This window comes from Notamacropus eugenii, chromosome 4 (assembly GCF_028372415.1).
Source record: "Notamacropus eugenii isolate mMacEug1 chromosome 4, mMacEug1.pri_v2, whole genome shotgun sequence".
Classification (NCBI taxonomy): domain Eukaryota; kingdom Metazoa; phylum Chordata; class Mammalia; order Diprotodontia; family Macropodidae; genus Notamacropus; species Notamacropus eugenii.
In genome coordinates this window covers 143,066,755-143,086,116 of record NC_092875.1, presented here as the reverse complement: position 1 = coordinate 143,086,116, position 19,362 = coordinate 143,066,755, and the positions used below count along the sequence as shown (strand labels likewise).

Here is a 19,362-nt window from a genome sequence, read left to right as displayed (position 1 = left end):
GGTGGGGAGAATGATTGACACATTGTTTGGTACAGAAATACATTTCATTCAATGGAGAAATGAGAGAAAGAGGTGAAAGGAGAATGGGGGAGACGGAGTAAAGGAGAGACTTTTCCTAAGCAAAACAACCTCCAAGGTTATTACCCCACCACAAATAAAGAGAATGAGAATCTGAAGAGGTGCCCATCAATTGGAGAATGGCTGAACAAATTAAGTGTGATGCAATATTATTGTTCTGTAAGAAATAGTGAAAACCATATTATTGTTCTGTAAGAAATGATGAAAAATTCAAAAAACCTGGGAATATGAACTGATTCATATGGGAAATATGAACTGATTGAGAGTGAAGTGAACAGAACTAGGGCAACAGTTAATGCGATGATATTATGGAAGAGACAAACCACACTGAAAGAATTAGGGAGTCTGTTCAGCATAAAGATAAAGCCAAGATTCTAGAGTACTGATGTTACCTCCTTCCTGATACTGAAATACTCAGAATGTAGAAGGAGGCAATTTTTTTGGACAAGGCTGATGTAAAATTATGTTTTGCTTGGTGATGACACATTCACAATGGGTTTTCTTTCATTCTTTATTGAGTGTGGTGGGAGAGGTGATGAAGTAGGAGGATGAGAAGGCAGATTTTTACTAACAAAAAACATTTAAAAAGTAGAGAATAGCATAATGGATTTCAGAGTCACTGGAAGGGGGTAGGAATTTGTAAATCATTGCTGAATAAATTCAGGAACTTTATTAATGTCACTGGGAATTCAACGTTCAAGGTTGTATCCTCTTACAGTATTAGGCAGCTCAGAGAAAAGGACCAGTAGAGGTACTTGATAGAACAACATTTCTGTCCTATCTCTGCAGTCAGGCCAGGTGAGGAGAAGCGTAGAGGGAGCAAATTGAATAATTTATTGTTTATTTTTGTATATCTTTCATTAAGTGTAATGTTATCTTTGTCCTATAAGGATGCTGCAAATAACCTCCAGCAGGAATAAGTAAACTGGCTGACAGACAAAATCTGGCCCTCTGCCTGTTTTGTTACAGACCACGGGGTAATAATGGTTTTTACTTTCTTAAGTGGTTGTAAAACATCAAAAGAAGAATATTTTGACACATTAACATTATATGAAATTCAAATTTTAGCATCCATAAGCAGTTTTATTGCAACGCAGCTATTTATGCTTATTTATGTATGGCTGCTATTGCACCATGATGGCAGTCAAGCAGTTATGACAAATCATTTGTGACACTCTCATCACATTTGCTCAGTGGACTGCAGGCTGCAGTGACACAGTTATAACAACAGTTCTTCTAGTGATTATGTACATATCTATGTATATGTATATATGTCATTGTACTGCAACATTTTATCATTTTTTATTACCAGTGCAAACCCGTAATATATAAAAATAAAATATATAAATATAGAAGAAGAGAAAAAAGTTTTTCTGATTTTTTGAGCTCAGGACTGAGATTGATTTTTTTCTAAATGAGAACTGCCTTCATACACTGTTACTGAACACTAAATGACTTTGGAAATTAGCTTTTGCTGCAGATTTGATAATGTTTCATAGCGAATTCAGCCTAAAATTACAGGACAAAGTAGTATTATTTGCAAAACATACTGTGAAAAGTCCATTAACAACTGACATTTGAATCACAAATAATGTTAAACTGCTTTATACATTTCCTGTGCTATCAAAAGTTAAGCAGTATCTCTATTCCCACACAGATTTGCAGGGGATTTATTTTCCGAGTTCAACTAGAGTTCCAGCATTGTTTTTCAGGCATCAATGCAAGTTTTGCCTATTTCAAAATCCATAACTATGCAATTGAGGAGCTGCTACCTCACTTTGAAATGCTTTCCAAATGATGAATATACTCAATTAAAATCCTGTGTCATAGATTGATATGAGTATTTGATAGGGTTTATCTATAAAATGGCATTTTCAAAGATGAAATATAAAAATCTGATTACAGATCATGAATATTTGCAATTAGACACTAACTTTTAACTTTCCAAGAAACTCATTAGGAGACCTGTATTATAGAAAAATTGTACTTGGTTATTGTCATTATTTTGAACTTAACCAATAAAACATTTGTGGAAATTTATTTTTTCTCTTGCTATAGAAGTACCTACATCCTTGATTTTGTCTTTTAACCTGCAAAGCCTAAAATAATTACTATTCAGCCCTTTACAGAAAAAAAAGTTTGCTTACTCTTGAACTACATTTTTGGAAATCAAAAATTTAGTTTGGAGGTAACAATTTCAGCAAAATGTGATTGTTAGCTTTAATTCAAGTTCACAACTATATATTTACACATAAGCCTATATTTGTTAAGGAACATATTTGCAGAGTCAAGGTGTCAGGTGAAAGATGAAATGGCAGGAAAAGAGGTTTTGCCCAGCTCTTCCAATACAACTTCTCCGCAAAGATCAGGAAAATGTACCTGATCAGGAAACCCAAGAAAGAAATCACAGTGAGTCTTTTTTTTTCCATGGAAATGATCAGACTGGAGCAAACCAACCGGAGTCCAACTCCCAGAGACTGGAAAAAGGCAAGTTGAAGTCCCAGAACCTTCCTGGGGCACTGAGACCTCATGCAGGCTTTTAGGTTCAGAAACAGATGAAGAGAGAAAAAAATAATGAATCTAGAGAACAGATCAAGAAGAGAAAACATGAGAATAATTGAACTACCTGAATGTTCTGAGCAAAAAAAAAAAAGAATCTTGAGACAATAATACAAAAAATAATTAAAGAAAATTGTCCTGAAGCATTAAAACAAGAGGAGGAAATAGAGACAGAAAAAAATCCACCAATCACCACCTGAAAGAGACCCTACAAGGAAAACTCACAGGAATATTATCATTAAATTCTAAAACCCTCAAAACAAGGACAAAATGTTACAAGAGGCAAGAAAAAAACAATTTACATATGATGGTACCACAATTAGAATCACACAAGATCTAGTGTTGGTGACACTAAAAGATCTCAGGGCTTGCAACACTACATATCAAAGTGCAAAAGAACTGGGCCTGCAGCTGAAAAATTCATATCCAACAAAACCAATCATAATTTTGAATTGAAAAAAATTGGCATTTGATCAATTGTTAGATTTTCAGGACACTGTTAAAAAAAACCCTGAACTCAACAGAAGGTTTGACACACAAGAGCCAAGAGAAATACAAGGTACATACCAATGACCAATTATAAGAAGCTCAATAAGGATAGAATATTTACCTTTTCCGTATGGAAAATGTAAAACCTATGTCTGATTGTTACTAATAATTAGGTAGCTTATAAAAAAGATTGGGGTAGACCTGAGTATGATATGACTTTAAAAAGCAAAAAATGTTCAAGAACAGCTGAAAGAGTAATTATCCTATACAAATAAGGTGCAAGAGGAAGAACCAAATACAGAGGAACTAGTCCATTCCAAAACAGAGGAATTAGAGGAATAGGGAGGCTGTGAGTTCTGGAAACCTACCTTCATCGCGAATGGGTTTAAGAGGGAAAAATACATACACATCTAGAAGAATATAGAAGTCTTCTAAATTTAAAAAAGAAATAAAACTAAACGGATAGGGAAGGGGAAGAGGATAAAGGAGGAATCTTTAGAGGGGAGAGTGAGGGAATTGGTTAAAAGGGGGATATAGAAGAATATTTAGATTTAGGGGAATGAGAGGATAAGGGAGGGATTGCCGGAGTGGGGGTAGGTTAATAGGAGGACAAGGAACAGGTAGAAGTGGAGGAGTTAGAAATAAAAAGATGTACAAACAAAAACAAGATTAGGAGTAGAATCTCTTAGGGAAAGTTTATGTTTATGTATGTATGTGTATATATGTAGATGTGTATGCATATATCAATATATATAAATATATATCCATGCTCAATTGTAGCCTGGGGGTGGTGGGTAGGGAGGAGGAAAGGGCAAAAATAACCCAATAAAATGTATGGCAGAGAACAAAAGAAAACCTACAAGGAAGCAAAGAAAAGATGGACAGCTTTCAACTAAACACAATATGTAACATATAGGCTTTCTTGAAATGATAAGTTATTGCTATATATTTTAAATACTCTTCTAGGTTCTGCTGTGTGCATGACATGTTTTTTTTTCTTTTCTTATTTTATATTTAAGTTTATAATATTTCTTTTTTCTTATGTATTTATGTTTTTGTATTTGTCTAAAATAAAAAAAAAATTAAAAAGAATTGTCCTTTGAATTCATAGATAGTCGTATTCTTTTGGATGTTCTCTGATGGAAATACTTGTTCCTTAAGAATTTTAATTTATGTAGGCAATGGCTAATAAAGCTAACTCTAGTGAATTATGTGAGTAGACATGCTGCCTAATACTCATTCTTCATAAGTGGAATGTTTGTCAAGTTATACTCAGGGATTGCTACTGAGGTATATGGTCTTTAGAAGGCTTAGCCTTGCTCTGGGTGTGTGCAGTTAGGTGGCGTGGGTAGCAAATAAAATCTGCCTGAGGCTTCTGAAATTCCTCCTGTTCCATTTTTGCAGCTTGACACTGAGATGGAGAAGAGTCCAAGTTGAAGAAAATTTCCACCATTTTCTCTTTTCCAGTTGTGTAGTACTCTTATTTCTGTGATCTCTCAGATGCTACTGAAAATAGATGATGAGACCCTCTAGATCAGAGGTGTCAAACACACTTCCAAGTTTTGCAAAATTAAATAAAAGTATAATTAAATTAGTTTAGTTAAATAAATTAAAGTACAATTGGGAAATATTTAACAAAATAGAAAAGAACACAACATAGCAACTAAGTTAATATTTTGCCAGTAGGGATCCTTTTGTATAGACTTATTTGTTGTTCAGTTTGTTTTCAATTGTGTCCAAATGTTTTTGAACCCTTTTGGGCTTTTCTTGGCAAAGATACTAGAATGGTTTGCCATTTCCTTCTTAAGCTCATTTTACAGATGAGGAAACTGAGGCAAATAGGGTTAAATGACTTACTTAGAGTCCCAAGTTTCTGAGACCAGATTTGAACTTAGGAAGATAGTCTTCCTGACTCCAGGTCTGTCACTCTATCCAATGCATCACCCAACTGCCCTTGTACGGATTAGTGGCCCCTAGTATTGAGTTGACACCTCTGCTGTCTAGAAGCTTCTGTTGGCAGATGACTTTGTACTTTTTGCATGAATCCCTGAAATATTGCAGAACCTCTTCAAAGTGATCCATAACCACTAAAAAATATGTATCTAGGGCCTTGTGGTGGCACATTCCCCACCCAACTCTGAGCTATACTATCCACACAGAAAAGTGGTTGAAGAATATATGATATGCATTTACATCACCATCCAATGTAGGGGTATGTTCCTGAGAACTAGTTGTTAAATTTTCACTGTGAGCATTTACAAATCAGGGATTGATTTATTATTTTGTTGATTGTTTAGATGTAAGAAAGTGATGGAGGAAATGTAAATTTGTATTAAACAAAAGTATATAATGCTTTCTTTTCCTTCTGGAGAACTTGTTGATATTTATTAGTACGCTTTTGCATGGAAGGCAATGTAGAAATAGAAGGTGGGTGTGAGCAGGTTGGAACATATAATCACTGAGGAACATCAAAGGAACAGGAGTAAAAGCTATAATCAGGAAATTGTATAATAAGACAATATGAACTTGTTATGTGAAGAGGGAGAGATGGAAGATAGATAGCCAAAATGCTGCCCCTTCTGTCTTCTCAAGCAGATCCCCCTCCCTACCACCTCCCCCTCTCTAATCTTCAGTTTCTCCCTATCTTCTGGATCTTTCTGTATCCTCTAACAAATATGCCCATGTCTCTTTTATTCTGAAAAATAACCTCCCTTGAGCCTAATTCCTTGCTATCAATTCTACATCTGACCTTTGAAAAAGTTATTCATATTTGGTACCTCCACTTGTTCTCTCTCTTCTAAACCTGCAATCTACCTTCTTACCCTCGTCATTCCACTAAAATTGTTCCTTCCAAAATTAATAATGATCGTTTAATGATCAAATCCAATGACTTTCTTAATCTTCATCCTTCCTGACCTCTCCTTTGACACTGTTAATGACCCTCTTCTTATTAATACACTCATCTCTCCAGGCTTCTGTTACATTCTTCTCTCCTGGTTCTCTTCCACCTATCTGATCATTCTTTCTCAGTCTCCTTTGAAGCCTTTGACACTGTTGATCACCTTTTCCTCCTGGAGACTTAACTCTTCTCTGGGTCTTTGACACAACCATCTCTAGATTTCCCTCCTACATGTCTGACATTCCTCAGGCTCTGCTGAATCTTCATGTCATAACCCTAAGGCATGGATATCCACCAAGCTTCTGGCCTGGACCTTCTTCCCTTTTCTTTATGTTGTCTCTTGTAGATTTCATCATCTCTCATGGCTTCAATTATCATCTCCAAGCAGATGATTTCCAGATCTATATATCCAGCCCTAGGCTTCTTCCAGAGCTTTAGGCTACATTGCCAACAATTTATTGGACATTTTGAACTGGATGTCCCATAAGCATTTCAAACTCAAAATATCCAAAATAAAACTCATTATATTTTCCCCAAGTCCTCTGCTTTCCCAAACTTACTCTAGTACTATCAAAAATACTACCATCCTCCCTGTTACACAGGTCTGAAATCTAGATATTATTTTCAACTCCTTACTCTCATTCACCCTATACATAAAACCAGCCATCAAATTTTGTCGTATCTACTTTTACATCTCTCTTACATCTTTTTCTCTTCACTCACGTAGTTAGCCCTCTAGTTTAGGTCCTTCTTACCTCTCACCTGAGCTATTGCAATGGACTTTAAGAAGTCCCTCTGCCTTAAGTGTCTTCCCATATCAATCTATCCTCCAAACATTAGCCAAAGTGATTTTCCTAAAGCATAGTTCTCACCATGTCAGGTCCCTTTTCAGTAAGCTCCAGGGGCTTCCTATTACCTTCAGGAACAAATATAAGGATGTTTTTGAAAAGTTAAATCTCTTCAGAGTCTGGCCCCTTTCTGCCTTTCCAGTCTTCCCCTTCAAGTGCTCTACAATCCAGCCATACTGGTTTACCTGCTTTTCTTCACACACAACTTTTCATTTCCCATCTCCATACCTTTATGCCAGCCATCTTTCATGCTGGAAAGCACTTTCTATTTGAATTCTTGGGTTTCTACAAGACTCAGCTGACACACCACCTTCCAAAAGAAGTTTTTACCAGTTCTCGTGCACCTCCTCTCCCCCCACCAGCTGCTAAACCCTTCTCTATAACATTGTCTTCTCTCCACTCTGTATGTATCTCTCATTTACCTGATATTTCCAGCATTTGAATGTAAGCAGCTTGAGGACTAGGACTGCTTTTGCCTTTCTTTGAATCCCTGGCTCTTAGCTCACATAGTGAGCATTAATAAATGCTTGCTGTTTAATTGAGTGATTGATACTATAATGACAAAATCCAATTTGTAGGGACACTAAAGTCAGCTGGAAGTGTTCCACTGATGGCTAGTCTCTGTTGAAGACACAAGGTTCCCAATAGGCATGTTTTCTACGACTGTGAGGTAATGTGGAGGAGAGAGTTAAAGATAACTCTAAGGTTATAGATATGGGAGATGGGATAAATTGTATTGCAAGTAAAAAATTAGGGGGCAGCTAGATAGCACAGTGAATGGAGTACTATACCTGGAATCAGGAGACTCATCTTCCTGGATTCAAATCCAGCTTCAGACATTTACTAGCTGTGTGAACCTGAGCAAGTCACTTACTCTGTTTTACTCAGTTTCCTCATCTTTGAAATGATCTGGAGAGGGAAATGGTAAACCACTCTAGTATCTTTTCCAAGAAAACCCCAAATGGGGTCATGAAGAGTTGGACACGACTGAAATGACTGAACAACAACAAAATGACAAAATAGAATGAAGTCAAAAGATGAAACAAGTTTAGAGGGAAAAGAAAGTAAGCTCAATTTTAGACACGCTGACTTTGAAGTTTGGTGCAAAGCAGCACACAATATGATTCCTCTTCCATGATAACCCTTCTAATGATTTGAACAAAAAGAACATGTTCCCCAGGCCATGTGACAGTCTCCAAGACTTCTACAAGCTAAACAAGCAAGTCTCATGCAAGAAGGTGATGGTATGGAGTTTTCTTTATGTTTGCTTTACCTACAAATTGAAACACAAATATAAGACTGTGTTGAAAAATGGTCTTTATTCCTGAATATTTTGCCGCAATCATTGGGGTAGAATGGTGCATTCTAATAATGTTATTAACATATAAACTATACACACATTAAAATTTTTTTTGTAGCTAATTTTTGTTTTGTTCCAACTCTATTGAAAGAAAAATGTACACCTTTTCTTCATTAAGAAGACATTTGAACTTTCAGTTTGAAAGAGAACCTCCTTAATAGAAAGACATAAATAACCCCACAGAAATCTCTGGCTCAGACTGGAATTTTCCTTGGCCTGTGTGCTCATACTACATTGTCGTGTGAGTGGTCATTGTTACAAAGAGAAGTATGTTGTGAAGTAGTGTAGTCCTTGTAATTAGGAAATATTTGTATATACTTTATTCACACTACAAATTAAACTATGAAGGTAGTCTTAGATATCTCATTAACTTTTGATAAGTCTTGTAGAATTATCCTAATCTTACATATCATGTCATCAGTTCCACTCCTCGTGTGACAGATATTTACCTTGTCATCATTAATGCTTCATTTATATAGGGGAAATGCAGTCTTTCTACTTTATTCTTACAACTTGATATGATATATGAAATTATTTATCTACATTAACGAAGAAACATCCACCATGAACTAATGCTGTCGGAAGTTGTCTATGCCTTACTGTTTTAAACAATGAATCCTATTTTTTAAAGCTATGTTGTTTTACATTAGGATGACAGGGTAATTTCTCTAATTTTTTTTTTGGAGATGGTTTATTGAAAAAATAAAAGTTTAAATTGTTTGCCTTTAAAAACTTTTTCGTTCATTTTTTTTTTTTGTCAAATTTTCTGGAGACAGAACACAAGAAAAAAATTGTCAATCGTTTCCAATAATATCGTAAGATGTTACTGATGTTTCATGAGATTTTTATGTACATATTATAAAGGAATTCCCCTTCTCTTGATTCATATATTTCTACAGAGTCATAATCTCTGGGAATTCATGACACTTCAGGGCAGGGACCGTTTTCTCATTTTAATTTATCCGTGAAAATAGTAGTCCCTTAATAAATGTTTTTTGAATTGGATTAAAGAATTATCCTCTCTCTGTTGGGTATTTGAGCCCTGTTGTCCTAAACATCAAATAGTGAAAAGTATCCAAGAGCTCCAGGTGTTTGTGCTTGGATGTAATGCTTGTACATGGAATTCAATGAGTAGGCCACATGAAGGGAGGATGGCAAGATGCCTGGCAACTTGCCCAGTAATCTGACCTCCTAATGGGAGTTCTGAAGGATGTTGGGATCATATTTAATGACTTTAGGATCTGTAGAATGGTATAATTCCAAGAAAACAATATGAATAAAATAGTTTAAGTCAAGTTTAGGTTTAGTTTAACCACAATTAACAAGAGATGCTTCAAGTAGTATTACTGAAAAAAAAAATGGACACACCTTAAAATCCATGGTTTTAGAAACAGTGTTGGATTCAGAGTCAGAAAAATGAGCTTGAGTCTCAGCTTACCCCTGGCACTAGCTGTGCAACCTTGGATGAATCACAACCTCTCTGAGCCTATGTTTTCTCATCTGGAATAGGGATATCTGCTCTACTTGCTTAGAGGAGTAATCTCGAGGATCTAATGAGATGATGGCATGATGGAAATGTAAACTGCCCTTCTTTCTATTCTTCTGTTTGTGGAATAGCTGTTAGTATGCCTGGATTTTTTCTATTGTTAGTATCCTTCTTAAGCCTTATAATTTATACCTTTGCTTAAAACTCATCAACACTTCTGCATTAAATAGTCAATGATTTTAGATCAGAAAGTAGCCTATGGTATTTGGATAAAAATAGCTTTTCAAATATAAGTTGCATTATTAAATAATATTACCCATTTGTGTCTATTTTCTCAAACGTCCCAAGATTTCTCCTAGATGGAAGAAGATGCAAATTACCACAAAGTTGTAAAAATAATAATTTAGTGTTTGCAAGTCCGCTACTCAGTAACTTGCATTTATATCTCTTCTCCATTTGTAGTTAATATCAAGATAAGATAGATCCTGTGATCCACTCATATGGCTATAAGATCACTCCAGGAGTGTAATCACCACGTGGTCATCTCGGCCTTGCCATAGCATTTCTCCTTCAAAGTGAACGAGTCCATGTTTCCTGGCTCTCATAAGGATGCCCACCACCTTATCAGAAATCCGTACATATCTGTCAAAGAGTTCCCCAAAAGTGACTTGGATTTTGCCATCCTGCCTGTGGTGAGCCATTGTCCGGATGACAAAGCACAGATCCATGATTTCCCGGTAGATGTGTTCTTCTGCTCTCTTGGCCCGTTCAGCAGTTTTTGTTCCCTCTTTGGGGCGCCCATACCCCTCATCCCCTTTGTGTAGACGGGTGGACATGGCTAGCTCATGGTCAAACTCTTCACTAAAGGGATTCAGCTTTTGGTACTGCAGATGCTCATCAGCCCATTTTTGCCATCTTCCCTTCATGTTGTTCACTGGGCTGTATTTCCTCTGGGCCTTGCTGCTGAGGTTCTCTGCAAACCGGCTGGCCCTAAAAGTAAGAAAGGAAATAGTTTCAACACCAAGGGATATCAAAATTATCAAAAGACTCTATGATAATCGCCTTCCCCTCTTCACCCTATAGTACTTATTTAAGAATCACAAGGTAAATGCATTTTTGAAAAATTACATGTAAATTTACTTTAGAAATGAAATCACTTTTAAAGGACCTGCACAAGTCATCTTATCTCCCCATCCCTCCATTTCCTCATTTATAACATGAGGGAGTTGGACTCAGTGGCCTCTAATGTCTTTTCCATCTCAAAATTTCATGATCCTATGACCTCTGAGATGAATCCTTTTGCAATCATAAATGATTCTGTAACTTCCTCTACTGTGTTTTTAAAATATATACTTTTTTAAATATTGGATTTTCCTAAATCCAGGGCATACACATGTACAAATATCACTGGTTTGTAATATTCATGATTATCAATTCCCTAAAGCTTAAACAACAAATATAAATACTGTTCTGGAGGATATTAGAATGTTAACCATAAAACAAAGTTTTGATACTAGTTAAAAACTCCAGAAAATTAGTCAATAAAAGAACTAGGCAGGCAACCCTAGAAAAGGAAGAAGTAACACTCTAAGTTATATATTCAATTCTTATTTGCTTAACAACAACAATAAACATGTTATTAGTATTTGTTTCATTTAATGGAATGGTTTGGATCAAATTGTGAGGAGCTAGATGGCACAATGGATAGAGTGCTGGGCCTGATGTCAGGAAGACTCTTCTTACTGAGTTCAAATCTAGCCTCAGACACTTACTAGCTGTGTGACCCCTGGGCAAGTCATTTCACCCTGTTTACCCCAGTTCCTCAGCTATAAAATTATTTGGAGAAGGAAATAGCAAACCACTCCATTATCTTTGCCAAGAAAACCTTAAAAGGAGTCACAAAGAGTCAGACATGACTGAAAAGATGACTGAAAAACAGCTAAACTTGGGGTCAATTCATAATTGAAACACTCTTAGTCATACACAGATATTAATAAATATTAATTTAAAAGAATGGACTGGGTAATTCCATTGATATTCTCATTTCATTTGACATTTCAGTGCCAAATGTGAATACCCATACCTTTATCTCTGTCAAATTGAGAATGATAACCACTAGATGGCAGATTTTTACTAAATCTAGATTTAAAAAAATTACGTTTTTCAAAATATGAGACCTGTATTCAGTGCTCTATCATCATACTTATTTTTTTCTTTACTAAAACTAAAATTATTGAATTTGCTACATACAATATATTTTACAAGTATCAAAACCACAATCTCTTAGGATTTGAGAAAAGAAATGACTTCCATCCACTCAATATTAGAGATTTATTATATTCTTTCTTGTTCAACTAATAGATTACTTTTACAAACAATGAGACTGAAATTATGAATACTGAGTCTGTATAAAGTAGTAAACAATCAAAATTACCATGAAACCAGGGAATTTGCCTATATACTTCATACTGGCTTTTTGAATCTAGACAAAAATAGTTTCTTCAGTCACCTATTGTCACAGGCTCTGATAACCAAATTTTTTCCAAATTAGCCCATAAACATGCATTAAAAGTCTGCTATGTGCAATGAACTATATTATAAAACTTCAAGAAAAATATCTTGCAATTTTGATCTTGCTTTATTCATTCAAGAAACCATCTCATTCCTTTCTGAAAATTCTTTCCTGTTAACAATCTCAAAATAATTCCATATTTTTAGAGGCAAATACATCTATTTGAGTTCAGGGTTCCTTTCCATCTGGATGGACCTCCTCTCATTGAGTATTCCTAAGAAAAATTAGTTAGAGGGAGAAAAACAGCTCTGGCCACTGGCAAAGAGACTTTATTTAAAATCCCAGCAGGAAAGTCTCAGGAACAAGGCATTTCTATAAAGCTGGGGAGTCAAAAATACAGAAAACCTGTGGGAGACAATGGAAAAATGGAAGTGTGAAGAAAAAGGAAGAACATGGTAGGAGAAGGAAAGGTGAAAATTGGATCATAACCTGGTTTTGGTTAGAATTTTAACAGGGAATAAGGTGATAATTTAGACAGCCAGTAGGGAGATGGTTAAGACACATCTTTTCTATTATAATTACCTGTGTTGAGACAGATTTGTTTTCCTCTACAACCTGAGGAAAACCTCAGTCACTTTAAATTCATTGTTCTCTTATTGGATGTTTTTAATTTATAAAGTCCTTAGATAGTCAATATCACTTGGATTTATTTCCATTCATTTGAAAAATGGAATGGTGAGACCTGGAAATGAAAGCTTTTTTCAGAATGGATCTCTTAACATAGCTGGTTTCCTCCTCTCAGCTGTAGGCACCAGCAATCCTGGTTATAAACACCCTGTGAGAGTAGAAGCAGCCTAGACTGGCCTAGAATTACCTCTGACATTCAGGGATGCTGATATAAACCGATTTCTAGTACCACATGTTCTCATTAAGGATAGAGGTGGGCGCAGAGGATGGGGAATAGAGAAACTAGGAAAGAGATTAAAAGTAATCAGTACTCTTGCAAAGGTTTAAAAAAACAAGAAAAATATAGTGGTAATTGGGTCATACTAGCTACATTCTTTAAATCATAGTAGAACTTGTATTAGGGCTGGTTTTATATTTTCTCTGATTATGCTATCAAAAATTAATATGAAGAAAGGGGGAAAATCCAGATCTAATACAACTATGAAATATTAGAACTGGAAGAAACAAGGGTAGCCATCCCTGACAGCTGTCTGACTTCATAAATGATGAAACCAAGACTCAAAGAAGTTAGACTTTATAAAGTTCATATTTTGAGCTAATGGTAATGTTAAGATTAGAGTCCATTTCCCTAGCCTCTCAATCCAGTGATCTTTTCACCAGACTAGGGTGCTTCCTTTTCATAGCTTTATAGACCAAAAACATCTGAGAATATTGAGCATTTGATCTTAATTGTGTTTAGGGACTTTTTGTTTGTTTGGTCTGCACTTATGATTTCATTGGTGAAAGGAATTGTTCTCTACCAATACAGGTTGGAAACCTGCTAATAGTCTTGTTGCAGGATTTCTTAACTTCTGTGTGTATATTCATGTACTCAATCTGGCAGCCTAGTAAAGCCCATGGACCCTTTCTCAAAATCATGTTTTGAAATGCAAAAAATAAAGTACATAAAATTCCAAAGGAAACCAACTAGGTTAAAATATACTTATCAAAAATGATTTTTTTAAAGCTCATAGACTCCACGGTAAGAATCTCTGTGTCAGAGAATTGCTGACAATGCTGAAGGATGTCTTATCCAGATCATGCAGCCAATATATATTAGAGACAAGACTTGAACCCAGATTTTCCTGGCTTGGGGATAGTTCTCTATTCGGTCCTTGGTATTCCATGGACCTTTCATGTTTCAGAAAGAACTGAGAGTCCATCAATGTGCATACCCTTTGCACTGATATAGATAGCCACCTTTACATGTGTTCCTTAGTAGACAATTTCATGGGTTGTTAGGGTAGGACAGGGTTACTGGGGCCTTACTGGTATAGGGAACTCCTAGTCAAACTTTTTCTACCAATGTTGATTGATATATTCTCTGCAACTCAGCATCTGAGCCAGTGAAAAGTTAAGTGACTTACCCAGGGTCACAAAACCATCATACATCAGAGCAAGGCAAACTCTCTAGCCACTAAGCAACAACACCTCTCATGGATTGTTTGGGCTGAAAAAAAATGGTCATCACTTAACTAAAAAAAGTTAGTGCCCAACTTTCTGAAGATGAGTAAATAGTTCGGAGCTCAGCTAGGCTGGTCCTCAGTATGACCAACAGAATTCCTTGATGAGTCTGTTTTCAATACATTTGGAGCTGAATGAGAGCCTAAGTTTTTGTGGCCTTACCTTTGAGAGTCTGGGCTCATTTCTGTGCCAATGATGAGAAATCAAAGCATAACTTTAGAGGGATATAGAAATCAGAATTCTTTTTTTAAGCTTTTAAAAATGTAAAACTTTAGGTATGCACAAAAAATAAGATGATATATTTTGTTTTCCATGTTTCTTCAGAGCATTAAAATTTTAGTGACATCCCATGAATGGTCATGTATGTTTCCCACATTGTGAACCACTATGAGCTCAGAGCTGAAATGTAAAATGGAAGAACTGTGCTGAAGTAAAAGGCATTTTTCTTGATTAGGAAACTGTTTTCACCTGATTCCTCTCTCTCTCTCTCTCTCTCTCTCTCTCTCTCTCTCTCTCTCTCTTTCAATGTCTGGTATATCCAGGATCTTGTTAAAATTGGGTCCTTTAATTTAGATAAACCAAATGGCTTTGTTCATAGTTTACCATAATGGATGTTGGACTGGGGGTTAGGAGGCCTAAATTCAAATTTTGCCTGAGACACTATTTGGGGGACCACAGGGGAGTCCTTGAACCTTGTTCCCAACCTCACTTTCTTCAACTGAAAAAAGGTAATGATAATATCTCCCCCACGTACCTCGTAAGGTTACAGGAGGAACACACTATAACTATGAATCACTATAGATGCATGAGTTTGTATTTTTGTTATAAAAGTTGGAGTGCCATGACTGAAATCAGGAAGGCCTATCTTTGTGAATTCAAAACCTGCCTTAGATTCTTACTAGCTAGGTGAACCTGAACAAATCCCTTTACCCAGTTTGCCTCACTTTCTTCATCTGTAAAATTAGCTGGAGAAGGAAAACCACTCCAGTATCTTTGCCAAGAAAACTCAAAATGGGGACACAAAGAGTCATATGTGATCGAAATGACAGAACAACAAACAACATGAGAGGCAACGTGGCTTAGAAGATAGACAGACTAATAGCTAAGAAGACTTCAGCTCAAATCCTATCTCTGACATATAATGTCTTTATGACCCTGTGCAAGTAATTTAACCTTTTAGTACTCTGGGCAACTGTCTAAGACTATGAGGTACAGAGGGAACCTGCATTAGTAGAGAGAATTTTCTTACCTAGGAATTCCTTTAGACCAGTGAAATCACAGATCTATGCCTTCTCTTTAAACATGGAGCAAAATATTTTATTCCCCTCAAGAAACATAACGAGAGGGTCCAACGTGCATTCCTGGGATTCCTATTACGGGAAGGCCCCCAGCAGCTGTCAGCAAAAAAGTACACTACTCCCTTGGAAAGAAGTAAAATTTCATAGAGATTCTGTGCCCTATGGATATTACTTGAGTTATTTTATAGACCAAGTTAGAAACAGGGCAGGTATTACCTAGTTTTTTGACATCTTGTTTACCATTCTGCAAAGGAATGAGGCATTTCAGTAATATTCAGTAAAATTTCAGTACAATTCAGCATTGTTGAGCTGAATCACATACTTCGTTGAGAATGAATACTGCTCACAGGTGGCTTCAGCTTTGCTGAAGATGTGGGTCAGAGGTTTGGCTCAAAATAGAAAGCAGAAACCCAATACTGTGGGCATTTTTTAAAAATGGTGTGTATAGGGTCTCTAATAGGCAGCTAGGTGGTACAATGGATAGAGCCAAACCTGGAGTCAGGAAGACTCATCTTCCTGAGTTCAAATCTCGGATACTTAGTAGCTATGTATCCCGGGGCAAGACATTTTTGCCTCAGTTTCCTCATTTTTTAAATGAGCTGAAGAAGGAAGTGGCAAACCAGTCCAATATTTTTGCCAAGAAAACCTTCAGATGAGGTCTTGAAGAATGAGATGTGACTGAAACAACTGGACAACAACAACAACGTGTCTGTAAGGGAACACAGACCAAAGACATCGTGAAATGGAAGAAAAGGTAGTAGGTTTGGAGTGAAGAGACCTAGCAATTTAGTGCAGTGAAAAGTGTGCTCAGTTGGGAATTCAGTGAACCTGGGTTGGAATTGCAGGGCTAGCACCCAATGCTTGTATGACCTTGGGCAGAGAGAGCACTTACCTTTTTAGACCTTATTATGAGAGAGTTGGACCAGGAAACTGTCCACCTTTAAATAGATAAGCCTAAGATCCTACAATGAACACTTTACAAAACCTTAATGTTCTCCACTGTGCAGGGAGATATTTAGACTACCTAACTAACTCACAAGGTGCTTGTGAGAAAATTATTCTCCACACTTTGGTGCTCTAAACATATGTGAACATAATTGATGTATATGTAAGCTATATACACACATGTACATTATATGTTATAAATACATATATTCATATATATGTGTGTGCATATACCTATATTTCCTCTAAGTCTGTGTTTTATCAGTGCAGGGAACTCTTCTCGTGAAAATTCCCTCCACTTTTGAAACTTAATAGCTGTCTTGGAACTTATAGGCAGAGTTTCCTGGTGGCCCTGAGAGGTTTAGTGAGTTGCCCAGTGTCATAGAGCCTATATATAAAGCACGGTAGCTAGGTGGTGTAGTAGATAGTGTATTGGACCTGGAGTCATGAAAGACCTAAATTCAAGGCTTGCCTCAGGCACTTATTAGCTGCATGATCCTGGGCAGTCACTTAACCTCTCTCTACCTGTTTCCCCATCTGTAAAATGGGATTATAATAGTGTCTGCCTTACAGAGTTGTGAGGACCAAATGATATAACATATGCTAAGCACTTTGCAAACTTTAAAATTTTTTCTAAATGATAGCTATCAATATTAATGTATCAGCAATGGGAGCTGAGTCTGTATCTTTCTGTTTCCAAGATAAGATTTCCATCCACTAGGTTGTCTCTGTTTCATAACAATACATACGTTAACCAACAGCTTTTGTCTCATTGAGAAAGGAAGGAAAGAAGAAGGGAAGAAAGGAAGAAAGGAAGGAAAGAAGGAAGAAGATAAATAGAGAGTTCTCCTATCTTTGCTGTGGACCTAGAGAGTCTCTTTCCATGGGGAAAAAAAAAAATGACCATGTTAGCGTAAAATGAATTCACTTACTGGGAAGGCATGGGTCTTTTAATCCTGGCTGCAGTCACGTGGTCTCCTTCTTGCTTGTGGACTTCCTGCTCTAGCCGCTCCTCAGAATCCCCTCCATAGCCACTGTCCTCAGTATCTATGCTGTCACTGCGGCTAGTGGGTTCCTCCTGCTCTATTTCTTTCCAGCCTTTGGTCAGTTCTGAGACCAGGTTCAAGCACTTCCTCCTCCTGGTTGGGGAAGTATGGTTGTTCAGGATCTTGTCAATGTGATCCAAGTCTTTTCCTTCCTGCCACGTTTCAGAGTTGGTCCCATCATTCTCATATCTCTGGCTGAGAAGGCTCATGTCCCCTCCTCGCTCATAGACTTTGTTGACCACTGTTTTGGTTACCTCCTTCCTTTTAATGTGGGTCTCCTCAGGTTCATCATCAGCAAGGTTGTTTAAACATTCCCTGTCTCTATTTGAAAATGGCTTTGCCAAGAGGGACCTCTGACCTCCTCCTGTACTTTGTTTCTCCTGGAGGGACTGTAATGGTGTTGGATTCTCTTTCTCTTTGGGTGACTCACCTGTCTCCTTAGTCTCACCAGGCAGCCACCCTGGAGGTTCTTGGGCTTGCTTTGTAGTATTCTCATTGGCCCACTGCTGCCAGCCTCGAGCTAGACTAATAACTAGAGAGGCTGTCCGGATCTTCTTTATCGCTCTTTGAGCTGGCTTGTCCTTTGGCTTTTCTTCAGGGGCCATGCTGCTCTCTTCTCGTATCTTTGCCCTGTCAATTGCCCTGAGTGAATGACGTTGAGCACAATAGTGTGGTTGGGATTTAAATAGAAGCAGGGTGTGTGGGGTGGGAAGGAGGATCTGGTGATGATGGAAACTATGTCAGGCATTTCTCTCCAAGATACAGTGCCTTAGATGTGACAGGGTTCTTTTTTTAAAACACCCTGGCTTTCATTTCATCCTAGCAGGTGGATATTACAGATGGTGAAGACTGGCGACATAGAGGGACTAAGGGCCCCAGTGGAAACTATGAGATCTGATAATCTCTTCTGCATGTGCTCTTTGACCTTGCACTTGCTCAGTAGTAAATCATGATTTCCTTTCCCTTAGATCTTGCTCTACTAATACTAGATTACCTTTTAGGATAATTATAAAATGAAACCTATCATTTTCTTTTGTTTTCAGCTTTTTGAGAAGTGCTACAGAATCTATCAATCGTAGGATGTTAGAGCCTTTCAGGAAGGAGCCTTGGGGATCATCTAGTCTAATCCTCGAATTTAACTAATGAGGAAACCGAGGCTCGGGAAGCTGAATAAATGTATGCATGTCACAGGTGATATACATTAGAGGGTAGGAATTTTTTTGGCCCAAGTATCCTGAGTTGGTGGTAAAACTCAAGTTCCCTGACATCTCTCCTTTTATAATGTTTCTAAATTTTTTCCATTACTTAATAGGATGGTGAGAGTGTTGGCTTCATATTTTAGCCTTCCTGAACTGAGAGACTGAATTACTAATATAATCTTTAAAAAAGTCTTATGTAACAGTTGTTCTCTGACCTAATCAAGGAAATGCAGATGAGTGTATTCATGAAGGAGAACTAGTTACATCTGTATTTTATATTTTCAATTATATACCTTCTCTTTGCCTAGTTTTTTTTGGGAGCAGGTGGGGGGGAGAAGGAAAGCCTTCATTTCACCTTTTGAAGAGAATGAACTGAAAAAAATTGATGTTCATGATCAAGCAAGAAATCACCAAGCATTAATTAAGTGCCTAGAATGTACTAGGCTGTCTGCT

General features: G+C 37.0%; 1 protein-coding gene across 1 annotated transcript; it reads right to left on the bottom strand.

The window, feature by feature from the left end:
* Positions 1-8,173: 8,173 nt before the first annotated feature.
* Positions 8,174-18,863, bottom strand: ABRA (actin binding Rho activating protein). The gene is made up of 2 exons (XM_072603284.1): positions 17,597-18,863; positions 8,174-10,709 (listed from the first exon to the last, which is right to left on the bottom strand). The coding sequence occupies exons 1-2, from the start codon at positions 18,313-18,315 to the stop codon at positions 10,232-10,234; spliced, it is 1,197 nt and encodes a 398-aa protein (XP_072459385.1). The 5' UTR covers positions 18,316-18,863; the 3' UTR covers positions 8,174-10,231.
* Positions 18,864-19,362: the final 499 nt, after the last annotated feature.